Genomic DNA, 12,883 nt, shown 5'->3' on the forward strand with positions numbered 1-12,883 from the left:
GATACGAGGGAGGAAGATATGCCGGATAGGATGAAGTACGTACCTAACATGAAGTGAATTATTAGAGTATAATACATATAGATAACGTTGAGTAATTCCATTGTCCTTCCTGCAGATTCGTCGCAACGTCAATTGCTTCTCTTGCTGAATACCAGTGGACGACGCTTGATGTGCTGCACTTTAAGTAGGGAAAATATGACGCTGCCCTAAAACCACGCTAGGAAGAAAATGAATAAAAATGCCATGTTCTTACCACTCCTCGCCAAAGAGGCCAACACATAAGTTGCAACACCAATCCGATAGCATAATAAATTCTAGTATTGAGGGGACTACCAACCAATGCTCCTATACCAACCAGACAGCACCAGCACTATGATGATATCCAAACCACCAAGAAACGCCAAAGCTATGCAGCTATGCAGAAAACCTCAGATCTTCGTATCACCATATCACATCATACCATTATATACATTTCCATCGTCTTCCCATCACAGACTTCAGTCAACAGCTGCCTGGTTGTGCTCGACGACATTAATCCTGCCAAAGGCCGATTTCGCGTGCCCACTGGTGGAAGCTCGTTTCGTAACCCCACGTTTTTGTGACGAATAGTGCTAAGCCGCCAACGACACCGAATGAGCCGACTATCTGCAGTGCTAGCCATGTTTGTGCTCTGACCATGTCCTGCCATCGCAACAAACCAAGAGGATCGTGCACTTGATATGCTATACCACCGTCTTTGTACAATCTCCTCTTGGATTTAGAGGTCAACTTCGCATTTTCGGCTTCACCCTCTTCGATATCAAGCCCACCCACAGGCACGAGTTGACCCTCTCGGATCTCCTCACCCATACGTTCGACGAGCCAGAGAGCACGTTCCGAGCGTGCGATTTTTTCGTACTTCTCTCTTTCTCGTTGCAAGCTAAGCTGTAGATCACTGGCCCATTTGCTCAACCTGATCTGTGCCAATCGTTCTTCTTTCTGGGCGTGGTCTGCCACCTTGGCCAGCGCGAAGGAATTGGCTGTGTTGAAGGACAAATCTGAATGCGATATGATGGGTACGAGAACTCCAGACGCCGACAATGAGGCTTGTAATGGTGAGTTCAGAGTGCTTGGTATTGGACTTCGCACTCGTGTCGAGGCCGGAGATGATGTTCTTATGCTACCCTCGAACCGTTGACCAGAACTATACCACGAAACTAGCTTTTTAGCCGACAGGTGACGGAGGTATGCAACGTTTTCGGGCTGAAGTATTTGATCAACAAGCAACGATAACTCGGAGGGAACAAGTGGTTGAATATATTCTGATGCCATAAGCAAGGACGCGTCCATATTATCATAATCTGGGCCGTTGACACAGGAGATCGAATATGGTGCGGTGGCCATGGCTTCAACTAAGTGCGTCCCGAAGGTGATAGGAAGGCGTGGTACGGAACAGTTGTCGCCTTGTACAGCAGCTTTGATGTCGTCAATTTGAGCAAGTGTGAGGAGATCCGATTTGCTGATAAAAGGGATAACGTTAGTGATCTGCATAAGCTGATTGATTTGTTGAACATCGTCTTTTATCGTTGCTATTGAAATCAGTGTAAGTTCACAATGTTTCAAGAGCGCAGCTTACTGTGAGACACAAGATACATGACAAGATCGACCTGAGAACCGCCAGAACCGCTCATCAAAGTGGTCAGTTCTGTGGTAGCCTGATTGGCATAAGTGATGGTCTTGATCAACTGCTGCTCAATGTAGCTTGTAGCGAAAGCCGGCGATCTAGTATGAGAAGAGTCGACGAAGCAGAGATTACGCTCAAGAACAAAATCGCCCATGCTCTTTCGCCTCCTCAGTACGCGACTCTCGTCCATATCAGACCACCAGCTTGGATAAGGCCTTGTGCTCGCATATGTTTCGTGGAAGGCGTTCGCGGTACTTCTGCCGTGCAACGTCGATCTGGAAATGGAACTGCTGGTGAAAGGATCAACATGTACGATATCTTCGCAGAGCTGGACTATAGATTTGATAAGGGAAGTTTTGCCAGAACCTAAGAACATTAGTGTACTGTAGTTCGAGGTCGATATAGCCTACCTCTCGAACCAGCTACCATGATCTTGAACTTCCCCATCTGCTTGCCACGTTCAGTGAATGGTCTGCGACTGGGCATTCTTATCGAGGGCATGATTAGCTGGGGAGCACTATTCTCGATCGGATGATCGAGCGACTCGGATTCATCTTCTTCCTCCGACTCAACAGCCTGACTACTGCTTTCATCTGGAGTCAGATCCTCATCCGACTTTGCAATAGATCGTGTAGACATTGACTTGGGACTGCTTGGAAGGGACGGTTCTTGGGATGAGGGCTGCGCAGGCGTCAATACGCCGGATGCTGGTTGTGGGAGCAAAGACTGGTGACGAGATGCTTCTTGACGCAGTTCTTCGATACTCTTTGGCCTTATCGTCGATCGTCTACGACTTCCATCCCGCTGAGGATACTTCGTTCTGTTTGGAGATGCCTTGCTCGAACTGGCCGTTGCACTATCTCTGGTCGTTCGGAGACGCGTTGAGTCTGGTGATGTGGATACATTGGAAGCTCGTCGGTCCAGGTCGGATTCGGAAGTGAGGAAGAAAGTGGTTGGACCTGAGGGTGTACTGTTGCGGTCAATGGAAGTCGAGTGCTTTCGCGGCCTGCTGCTGCCCTCAAACAGCGCGTTCGGACGCATGGTGGAACATCAGTATCAGGAGCATAGAGTAAGCCGTGCCTGCGATGGACGATCAGATACGAGGAGTATGCATGAAAGGGCTAAGGCGAGTGACAAGAGATAGGTATGCAGGGTGACAGCGTGCAAGGCTCGATTGGATTGCGCCTGCGGTGAGGATCATAGAAGTCACCCCGCACCGGCTCGGCTTGCTGATTAAGGCCTGTATGCTCCTAAGGCAACAACCATCCGGGCCCGTCGTTCTTGCCTGGCGCCTCATATCGCCTTTGCCTCATCTCTGTCCATTTCTCTGTTGCACATGGAAACATTTTGTACATTTAGGTCCTGGCATCCACAACATTCAAGTGTCCTTCAAATAGATAACACACTCCCACTGAAACAGACATCCTTCGACCGCCCCTGCCCATCTGATGTCTCAGATAAGATCACCATACCCGCTCCTAACCCATGGCTATGCTGTAGTCATTGTGTCAATCGATAATGGTGAATAAGAACTTTTCCGAGAGTGCCGTGCCATCGTATCGTCAGTACAAAGTACATGGTAATCCTGGTTGACGCCGGACTGGTAAGAGAAACAGCCGCCCTGTATTTGGCAGCTTGGAAATATAGTGACAGTCACTCAACTGATCTCACACAGCAATCTATGCTGCTTGTGCTTGGCCTCGGCCTCGAGCTGGTCCAGCGGTCTTGTTGCCTCGAGAGCCTTGGAAGTTACCACGAGGAGCGGCATCGCGGGTGTATCCTGCTCCTTGGCTACCACTTCGTTGCTGTTGCCCACCTCGTCCTCGTCCGGCTTGGGCCCCACCTCGAGTGAAGTTAGTGCCAGTAGTACCTGGACGAGGGCGTCGCTCTTCGACATTGATGGTCTCTGTGCCGACTTGGTGGGGGTTCTCGGCCACTGCAGCAGCATAGGAAGCAGAGTCTTCGAATTCGACAAAAGCGCATTGCTAAAGTATGTTAGAGTGGACTTTCAGAGCTAATAGACATTAAGTGACTTACCTTGGGTCGTGAGACGTCGTAGTATTTGAGCTTGCCGAATTTCTCGAGCACTTCACGGAGGACGCGTGCATCAATCTTGTCATTAACATTCTTGATGTAGGCATGCACGATGCCTTCTTGGGTCTTGGCTTGTTGCTTGGTCTTCTTGCCTGCCTCTTGCCATCCATTGCTCTGTGAGGTTGGGGTGGACGCTGTTGTCTCGGTGGTAGGTTCGGCAGGGGCTTTGGTAGCTTGTGCGGTAGATACAGGTCTAGGCTTTGGCTGTGAAGGAGCTGCGGCTGGAGCTTGAGTTTGTGGCACAGCTGGTACGACAGGTGCTTTGCTGCTGCCTACCAAGCTAGCCCAAGTCTTTTTGACTGGTGCGGCATCGGCAGCTGGGATAGGTTGAGCTGTGGTACTTGTTGTGGCTGAAGTTTCGGTAGGTGTCGGTTCTGGGTCGAGTGGTTTCTCCTCTTCGAGGGTTGCTGTTTCCTCGACAGCTGGCTCAGACTCGGGCTCAACAGAAGTGTCAACTTCGGCCTCAGGCTCGGTTTCTGTCGTCTCTTCGACTGGAGCAGCTGTTCCATTGACCTCTTCAGCAGTACCTTCAGATTGCTCAATAGCAGTTTCCAACTCCTTGTCCACCTGCTCGGCTGCCTCTTCATTGTCTACAACCTCGTTGGCAGCAGGGGTAGGCACTGGCTCTACCTCGCCTGTTGCCTCCTCAGGTTGGGTGGTTGCCTCTTCGGTGACTGGTTCGTCTTCGACGATCTCATCCACATCCTCGTTGAGGTAGCGAAAGATATCATTCAGGACGAAGTAACCATTGGGTTGTGTAGCCAGGATGAAAGTTTGCACGAACTTGTGATGTGGCTGGTTCTTGTTGGACATCTCACCAATGACCTGAACAACGATGTTGTCGTAGGAGGATTGGGAATCGACATTGAGGACTCGGATCTTGCAATCGGAGATATCGAGAGATTTTATCTTCTCGCTGATTGCCTGAAGGTACTGTTAGTATCTGGGATCAAATCTGGACATACCGCTGACCTTGGATCCAACGGCCGGCAGTACTTTCTCAGCCTCAGTTCCTGTGATGAGCTGGGATTTCTTGTTATAGAATAGATGTATTTTGTCCGGGCTCTTGCTGAGAGTTGTGTAATACTGCTCCACAAAGTACCAGCCAATTTCCTGTGGATCTGCCTTCTGCTGCTGACTAGAGGCTCCATTCGAGCCTTGAGATGCTGAAGCTTGATGAGAAGGAGTAGAGGCAGCCAACTCAGCTGGCTGACTGTACTGGTTATAGTCCATACCGTTGACTGCCTCGCTAGCCATTTTCACCCTGGGATGTGGTTATACTGGGAGAGAAACAGACGTATCGAATTCGAGTTGATTGAAAAGAGTTTTTTGTGCGGTCGTAAAACTTATAGGTGAAGGTTCCTTCTCTTAGCGCAGGAAGAAAAAGACCTGCAGGTGTACGAACTGAACAGAGAGCTCACTTGACCAATGGGGGCAGGTTGAGAGTGTGCGCAAAGCTGCTTGCTAGGAAATTCCGCAACAATCGGTTGTGAAGGAAGAACTTGGCGAGACGAACGCGCTTGAAATAATAAATTCAGGTGGTTATTAATTTGATAAAGTTGTGACTTTTGCGATGATGCTCGTAGCAAGAGAAGATGATAGACATTTTTCGGCACAACTGCAATTTACGACGGGCCTTGGAGTGCATCGGCGGAAATGCATAATTTATCCACTAACCGAAACTGGCTTGACGCCAATTAATGTCAACGGCCTAAGTGGCTGCCTACTGTATACAATTTTGTTTGCTTCAAGACACTCTCGTGAACAGCATACTAACGTACAGAGACTAACAATACCCAGATCTCCCCTCGCGGTACTTGTTGGGTTCATCTCAAACCCCCTCTATCTCCTGAATATCGTCATTCGATGTTTCAGTGATCATGACCTCCTCTTCCTCCTAGCTCTTCTCGAACAGCTTCTCCATTCCTTTCCAGGAGCTTTGTCACTGACGCAATCCTCCTGATCTGTTCACAAAGACAGCACCAATACCCAAGGCTCGAACTCACGACCATCGTGGCACGAGACAGGTATTTCTAATGACAGTGCTGATTGTCAATGGCACCTTCGTTCTTTTGTGCCGAGGAAGCACGCCTGGCAAGGCCAGCCGCAGCATTTTAATGACATTGCGGTCTCACTTGATGTACTCAAGTGATTCCAGGTCTTAGTATGGCCAACACAATATGTTGGAGGCTGGACTTTGAAACCATGCGGGTATGTGGCAAGCTTGGTACGCATCAAGGATGGGTTGTTTCGTCTCAAGGACTAGTTGGTGACTTCTGGTCTGCTGTTCACGAGTCTTCCATCTTGACATCCTGTTTCGGCACAGAGTTGAGATTTTTCAGGAGATATGATCTTTTGAAGTACGTGTTCGGATGTACAATGGTATCCAGCTCGGCAGGTCCCCATATATTGTCGTCCTTGACCCTCTTGATCTCAACCTTGTGTGCCCACTCGAAGACTCTGTTGCATGCGATGTGATATCTCTTCTTCTCCACATCTTCTTTGACTCCTCGAAGCACTTCTCGATCATGTACTCCAGTAGCCTGCAACATACTTGTCAAGTTGTCAATGTTGAAATGACGGTAAGGACAGCCGTGTGCTTCATTGGTACCAGGTGGATGTTCAGTCAAGATCTTTTGGCACGAATAGGGTGAGTAGCCTCGCCCTCTCCGGTTTGCGTCACCTCCAACATCACCATACACATGTCGTACATTGTACCGATACTCTTTGTTGAATTTGTCATCGTCAATCTTTTTAAATGCTTGCCTCCAGAATACCAGGCAGTCGTCTAAGCTCAGACCTATGCCTTTCAAAAAGAGGGTATATTGCAGTCTGCCAAAGTGTTTAAGGTGATCGTTCTTTCGAAGCGTGGTATGCAGGTTCTTCATGCAGAGAGGGAAGTGTTGTGACAAATTGTCCACATTAGCAGCATTAATGGGAGCACCTGGCAAAGACGAGTCTGCGTCGTGGAAACCAGCGTCCGGGGTTGCAAAGTTCTTCGAAAGATGTTCTAGAATGGGTGATAGCCTGTCGTCCTCGTCTATGCGTGGTAGAGCGCGAGCGCTGAGTTCTAATGCTTTGTCCAAGTTTTGGGTAAATTGTGTAATGATCAGGCTTGTCTGTTGTTGTGTTGGCACATATGCTTTTCCTTTCCTTACGAAGACACTTCGATGTTCTATCAGATCCGGAATACTAGTCCAATCGACCTTGAAGAAGTTCTCGTCGTCTACTCGTTTGAGACTGGACGTCGCTGCCAGCAAGTGCTCGGAAAGCTCAGTCTTTTCTTCTTCAGATACGGTTTCCCAATGAAGGTTCAGACTGTCAATGAATGCCCTTTTCTCTTTGCCGTCGTCCTGCTGGAACCGCATTCGAAAGAGGGTCGTTTCGATACGCGAGAATCGTCTCCGGAGGTCTTCAGTCCTGCAAAAAGCTAAGCGCAAGATCCAGTGTGAGTAGTGGTCCTTCTTCCGTTCTTCCTTCAGCCGTTGGTCAATATGCGCACCAACCGCAGCAGAGTTGTTCGACAGGGGCATGTATTTCTTGAGCAACGGCTCCATGTGCACTGCAGTCTCTTGAGGTGATCGATTTCGGAATGAACACGATTCTAGTTCAGCAAGGACTGGCTTGATTAGTTATACTAAACTTTCTTGTGAAAGAATGGCTTACCCCTTAGCCGATCTATTGCCCATGTCTCGAATTCTTCGAGACTAATCTCTGCTGTCGGCGGAAAGTCGTACAGCGACAAGCGATGTTGGTAGTCATGCTCTTGAAAGGTCGCCTTTGCGAATTGTGTTTTCTTGTGATCAATTCGCTTTTTCTTGATTTCTGGTCGAATCCCTGATCGAATCATGATGAAGTTGTGGTAGACGGTGTGGACGACTATAGGCTCAAGGAGTGATCTTTCGCGAATACAATGCTCGCACTCAAAATGACCCGCGACGCGTCTAGAATCTCGTGTTCGAGAGACGCGTCTGTCGGTGGTGCCATGGCCAACTTGCCGTTTGCTTACGGTGTAACTGGTTGACAACTCGGTACATCCTGTAATTTATTAGCGCGTCATCGCCCCTGCCGAGGCTCTGTCGCGCTTTCGATTTCTCGTACTCGAGAAGCTATCTGATGGCTGTCAGAGCTATGGTTGATACTGATCAGATTCACGGCATCTGTATCGCAAGGATGTCTCTCATCCAACCCAGGACAAGCGACAGAATAACTTGGACCTCACCACATCATGTGAGAACTTCTCAGGTTGAGAAGGATATGGCTTTGGGGTGCAGAGTTGCGCTCGGAGACAAAATAGCCACTCATGACCGTGACTGGTCGAAGTTCCCTTCAACCGCAGAACTGGCTTTTTGGCAAGCGACATCGGCAACACCAATGCAAACATAGGTTCTTCAACACCTAGCACGTCAAAAGGGCTCTTAGTCGGACCTCAGCTACCGTGGAGAGGGTGATTAGAAATCACAGTAAGAACAAGTTGTGGCAAGGATGGCAGGTGCCGAAGAACCAGTTCCGGACTTCATTGAGCAAAGAATCACGTTTCAAGATAGACAGTCTTTTGAGATTCTCAAACCACTTACAAACTACCGCAGCTGTCACGATGGCACGCCAAAAGAAGCTCGAATGGTCTTTACTTGTCGTAGAATTTCACCAGACGCATCGACAGAGGAATACGTTATGAAGGTCAAAACTCAGTAAGGTCGTTCATCGCAAAAAATACCAGGTCTGACAGTTTGCAGACTACCTGCCGAAGGTCAAGTACCAGTTGTGCATCCAAGTACAACGACAGAGCATGAGCTCAAAGCTCTGACGACTTTCCATAACGCCAATTCTTCTTTCGCACCTCAGCTCGTTGGCTTTCACTGCCAAGCGCAAGATGAAAGGGGACCTCTGCCAGGTGGATTTCAGACCTTCACAGTCATGACGAAGATGCCCGGGTATGCGTTGTTTGGCAAATACTGGAACATGTCCACCCAGGATCGAGACGAAATTATTCCGAAGGCAGCCGAAGCCCTACGCTCGATTTATGCCCTTGGTATTGAACCGGTGGACCGAGGCATGCGAAATGTAATATGGGATCCTGACACGAAACAGTGCAGTATCATCGACTTTGAGCTATGGAATGAGACCCAGGAAATATTCGCCGATGAGAAAACAGAACTTCAACGTTGGGGCTTAATTCGAACGCCACCAGCCAAGGATCACTGGGCAGCCTGGAACTCGATGTATCGTTGAAGAATAGTCAGTAGACTTTTGGTCATCACAATACCACCAGCTAGAGCTATCTGGGCGTCCTGGCCGTTCTGTTTCTTCGTCTCATGGACCAGCACAGGAAGAATCTCCATACTGTCCCTCTATACAGCCCACAATACTACGGAGAGCTGTGAGACCTAGCGCGAAGATGATCAGCTCCGTATCATATCGCTTCTGTCTTGAAAGCCTTCAGCTCACTATTGTGACCAGGACTCAGATATTTTAAGAAGTCACTGTACTCAGTACAGAGCGCTACAAATCAACTCCTTGAAACGGTCAAGATACAGCAACCACGACAGAATCGTTGCTCGGCCAACCAAGAAAAGGGTTATTAACTGGTGGTGACTTGCCATCAGTGACACAATGAACACCACTATGCTGGAACGACTTTCAAGTAGCAATGCTTCCCGAACCAATCACACCCCCGTGAGACGAGGTCTCCCTGAGGATGTCAGAGCACACCCTGAGCACTGCTGAACGTTACTCAGGATTCCGGCTCATTATCAGGTTATATAATGTCAAGGACCGACACAAGCACTGAGGGTACTGAACTGTTGGAGATGACTCAATACAGACTTTCAGCGTCTCGAGAGAAGTGTACACGGTGTCGTAGCCCCACAAATGATGCCGCAGCAATGCGTGAATGACACAAGAAACAGAGGGGGTCTGGTAGAAACGCCTCCATGCTCGGTGGTTGCTGCACGTCTACGTCAACACAATCAGTGGCAGTGCAGAAGATCAGTGTTTATAGTTTCGTTATCGTCTCTTGAACTCGAGAGCAAAGTAGAAGATGGATAGGTGCACAATGAAGCATGTGCCATCGGGTAGTAAAGATATCAGTAATATCAGTGCATAATGATACAGCTACAAAACTGTTCCCTTAGGTATCTCGACTAAAAACACTCGGCTGTCCTGAACCTGATCTTGTTGCGTAGCTTACGTAGCTGTGATGCATAACAAGTCTAGAACATCAAGCTCCCTAACATCATACCTCCAAGCAATCCACCGGCAATGGGCATGCCCATTCCACCACCATAGCCTCGACCATAAGGACGTCCATAATAGCCCGCTTGCGGTCTGATAAACCGTGCATTTGGATTTGCATATGGTCCAGACGTATAAGGATTGTAACCATATCCTCGACCACCATAACCACCACCACCCATCATATTTGGCGGCTCGATGTAGATCTCTTGACCATTTCGGTCTTTTGCGAAGAACTGTGGCTGTCCAGTGATCTGTGCTTGCTGCATGCACTGTCGGAAGCGAATATGTGCCTCGTAATATTCACGTTCTTGCTGGTCTCTGATTTCTCGTTCTCTCTGACGCTCCTCCTTAGTCTGTCCTGTGACCTTTTCCTTGAACTTTTCACCGAAACCCTTGTGGTGGGAGGACGAGCTCGCTGCGGCTGTAGTTCCTGACGTTCGTGGTGGGAGTTCTTCGGGAAATGAGGAGGATCCAGTGTGGTGGGAGGATACAGGTACGCCGGAGGAGGCTTGTGATTGTTTCGTCGAAGTAGATGACTCGTCGTAGTCATGGTAATGTTCCATGCGCTGACGCTCTTCCTCCTGTATTCTTTCGCGTTGCTCGGAAGTCAATGTGCTCAAGTACGAATCATCGTCGTATGGATGATGCCAGATCGACTGCGGAGGATCAGCTTTGGTATTGACGAAGAATTGATGTTGCTCTTTCGGGTCCCACTGCCTGACCCAACCTTCTGGTAAAGGTCGATGCTCGTCCTCCATGGATCTTCGGTGATGCGCTGGTATGCCATTGTGGGCTGCTGGGACTTGCAGGTGGCTGGATGCTGCAGGTCTTGAAGATGTTGTGGACGACGAACCCGTGACTGTATCGTAGCTCGGCGGGGCATCGCTCGTCGCTGCTTTGTAGGCGTCGGCCATCTTTTGAAATCTGCTGAACTGGTTCGAAGATATGGAAGGTAATGTCTAAGTTGACCAATAGTACGTGACTCTTCAAAGTGGTTTGGGAAAAGAATGGATGTACAACAACTCTATGGATTTGCTGGTCATGTATGAACTTATCTAAATTCTGTGCGAGGCATAGAAGCCCGCGGCGGTAATGATGACGTTGACACGACGCTGCGCCCCACTGGACGAATCCCACCTGCCAAGAGATCGATCGCCACAGATCAGCCGGCCCGCGAACACGATCGACTGTTCCGCTATCAGCGATGTAATTAGACCATTGCACTGGCCTCAACAATTAAAACTATACTAAAGGACACACCGGTATTGATACTGACAATGAGGTATATCCTGAAATGGACTGGCTTGCAGGATATGCACATGCGACTGGAGGTCAATCGATCACGCCAGGAGAAACAGTATTATCTTGATCTTTAGACAGTGTAGTGATCAGAGATCCTAGCTGGAGAGCTACACTTCCAAATATGGGAACAATGGCTGTCTTCTGTCTCGTGTGCAGATTATCAACGATACCCATTACATATATACGCGTCTCAGCTTTTTTCTCCCCTCCCAACCTCGCAGCTCCAGACATGTACCTCACTGTCACACCTAAAAGCACTGCTTTCACCACTTGGTAGAGAGAGATTGGCTGAGTGAAAGCGTATAGAAGTCCGACGAGCAGTCTCAGGCTAGTATCTTCGCGCTTGTTCAAAACCGTACAGTGACGAATATGGTAGGCTTTGACAGATCAGTGCATATGCTGGGTTTCCAGGCCTGACCTGGGAGCCAGAAGATCCTCACCAAACGGGCATATAGCTTGTCAAATATTCAGAGCACGCATAATTGAGACACGATGATATTGCTTAAACCACAAGTGCTAGAAGACCTGCCATCAGACCTGGAAGAGTATGCCTCACAGCACTATTGGCGGAGGACGAAACAGATGCTGCGCTAGGCGATGCTGAAGCCGAAGTCGATGTTGCTGCTGCTGCTGCTGCCGATGTCGTTATCGCCGACGATGATGTCGCCGAGGACGAGGCACCGGAGGTGACAGGTGCCTCACAGTCCCAGTGGTCTTCGTGAGCTGTGCAACCAGTAGATGCTGTAGGACTCGGTGGAAGTGTAGCAGCTACCGCATTCCCTGTCGCAGTCGTGCTGACAGGTCCGTCGCAGTGCCAGTGGTCTCCGTGGGGTTCACATCCGACCGATGCGGTAGGACTTGGAGGCAAGGTTGTCGAGACAGATGCCTCGAGCGCAGTCGACCCGGCGGTGGGAGTCACTGGAGCTTCGCAATGCCTTGCAACAGGTCAGCCAACCTGAAAATACGTGGGCTAACGACGTTCAAACATACCAATGGTCACCATGTGGCTCGCAGCCAGTAGACTCTGTTGGAGAGGGTGCCAGGGACACGGAACTGCTGCTCTGGCCATGTACCTGAGCGATTGCAGCGATGAGCAATAGAACAGTCTGAGGAACCTTCATCTTGCAGTATCGTCTTGGATTGAGATATGTAAGAGCATGAGTCAATGGAAGAGCTTGCTTTTCTTTTAAATGGAAACTTCCTGCGCTAGGACCTGAGCTCAGGTATCCCGCTGCTTCTGGCGCACATCGAAACAGGCCCTGCATGGTCCATCGTCGTTCTTCGCTACTGCTCGCCCATATACCCTTAGAGCGCGAAATTGCAATGCCTCAGTCGATCAAGAGCCAGTCGGAACGTGTTGCCACGTGGTGGACGCAGCAGCGGTCATTGCGAGTGGTGCCGTTGTAAGTACTGGAGCAAAGCCGGCAATCTTGGCATTCTCAAGGTCCTCGTTCTTGGTACTGCTTGCCAAGTACGGGTCGTGAGCGAGGAGGAGCCTCAAAGCAAAGTTCACGTACCTGCATCGCTTGTTTTTCGGCACACATCGCAGCTCCTGAGCTTTGTAACATGTGAAGGGACCTGAGCAAG

At 49.3% G+C, this 12,883-nt stretch overlaps 5 protein-coding genes across 5 annotated transcripts; 1 reads left to right on the forward strand and 4 right to left on the reverse strand.

Moving 5' to 3' along the window:
* Window positions 1-531: 531 nt before the first annotated feature.
* On the reverse strand, window positions 532-2,704 carry LTR64_005054 (uncharacterized protein; the record flags this gene model as incomplete). The annotated part of the gene is made up of 3 exons (XM_064899396.1): window positions 532-1,568; window positions 1,616-2,029; window positions 2,074-2,704. 3 exons carry the CDS (start codon window positions 2,702-2,704, stop codon window positions 532-534), a joined length of 2,082 nt encoding a protein of 693 aa, XP_064755353.1.
* A 638-nt stretch (window positions 2,705-3,342) lies between these two features.
* LTR64_005055 (uncharacterized protein) lies at window positions 3,343-5,014 on the reverse strand (the record flags this gene model as incomplete). The annotated part of the gene is made up of 3 exons (XM_064899397.1): window positions 3,343-3,648; window positions 3,701-4,681; window positions 4,730-5,014. 3 exons carry the CDS (start codon window positions 5,012-5,014, stop codon window positions 3,343-3,345), a joined length of 1,572 nt encoding a protein of 523 aa, XP_064755354.1.
* Window positions 5,015-6,045: 1,031 nt separating this feature from the next.
* PRI2 (DNA primase subunit pri2) lies at window positions 6,046-7,607 on the reverse strand (the record flags this gene model as incomplete). The annotated part of the gene is made up of 2 exons (XM_064899398.1): window positions 6,046-7,376; window positions 7,424-7,607. The coding sequence occupies 2 exons, from the start codon at window positions 7,605-7,607 to the stop codon at window positions 6,046-6,048; spliced, it is 1,515 nt and encodes a 504-aa protein (XP_064755355.1).
* A 635-nt stretch (window positions 7,608-8,242) lies between these two features.
* LTR64_005057 (uncharacterized protein) lies at window positions 8,243-8,989 on the forward strand (the record flags this gene model as incomplete). Its single annotated transcript, XM_064899399.1, has 2 exons — window positions 8,243-8,448; window positions 8,494-8,989. The coding sequence occupies 2 exons, from the start codon at window positions 8,243-8,245 to the stop codon at window positions 8,987-8,989; spliced, it is 702 nt and encodes a 233-aa protein (XP_064755356.1).
* Window positions 8,990-9,969: 980 nt separating this feature from the next.
* LTR64_005058 (uncharacterized protein) lies at window positions 9,970-10,908 on the reverse strand (the record flags this gene model as incomplete). Its single annotated transcript, XM_064899400.1, has 1 exon — window positions 9,970-10,908. The coding sequence occupies one exon, from the start codon at window positions 10,906-10,908 to the stop codon at window positions 9,970-9,972; it is 939 nt and encodes a 312-aa protein (XP_064755357.1).
* Window positions 10,909-12,883: the final 1,975 nt, after the last annotated feature.

This window comes from Lithohypha guttulata (genome assembly GCF_036872675.1).
Source record: "Lithohypha guttulata strain CCFEE 5908 chromosome Unknown scaffold_3, whole genome shotgun sequence".
Taxonomy (NCBI): domain Eukaryota; kingdom Fungi; phylum Ascomycota; class Eurotiomycetes; order Chaetothyriales; family Trichomeriaceae; genus Lithohypha; species Lithohypha guttulata.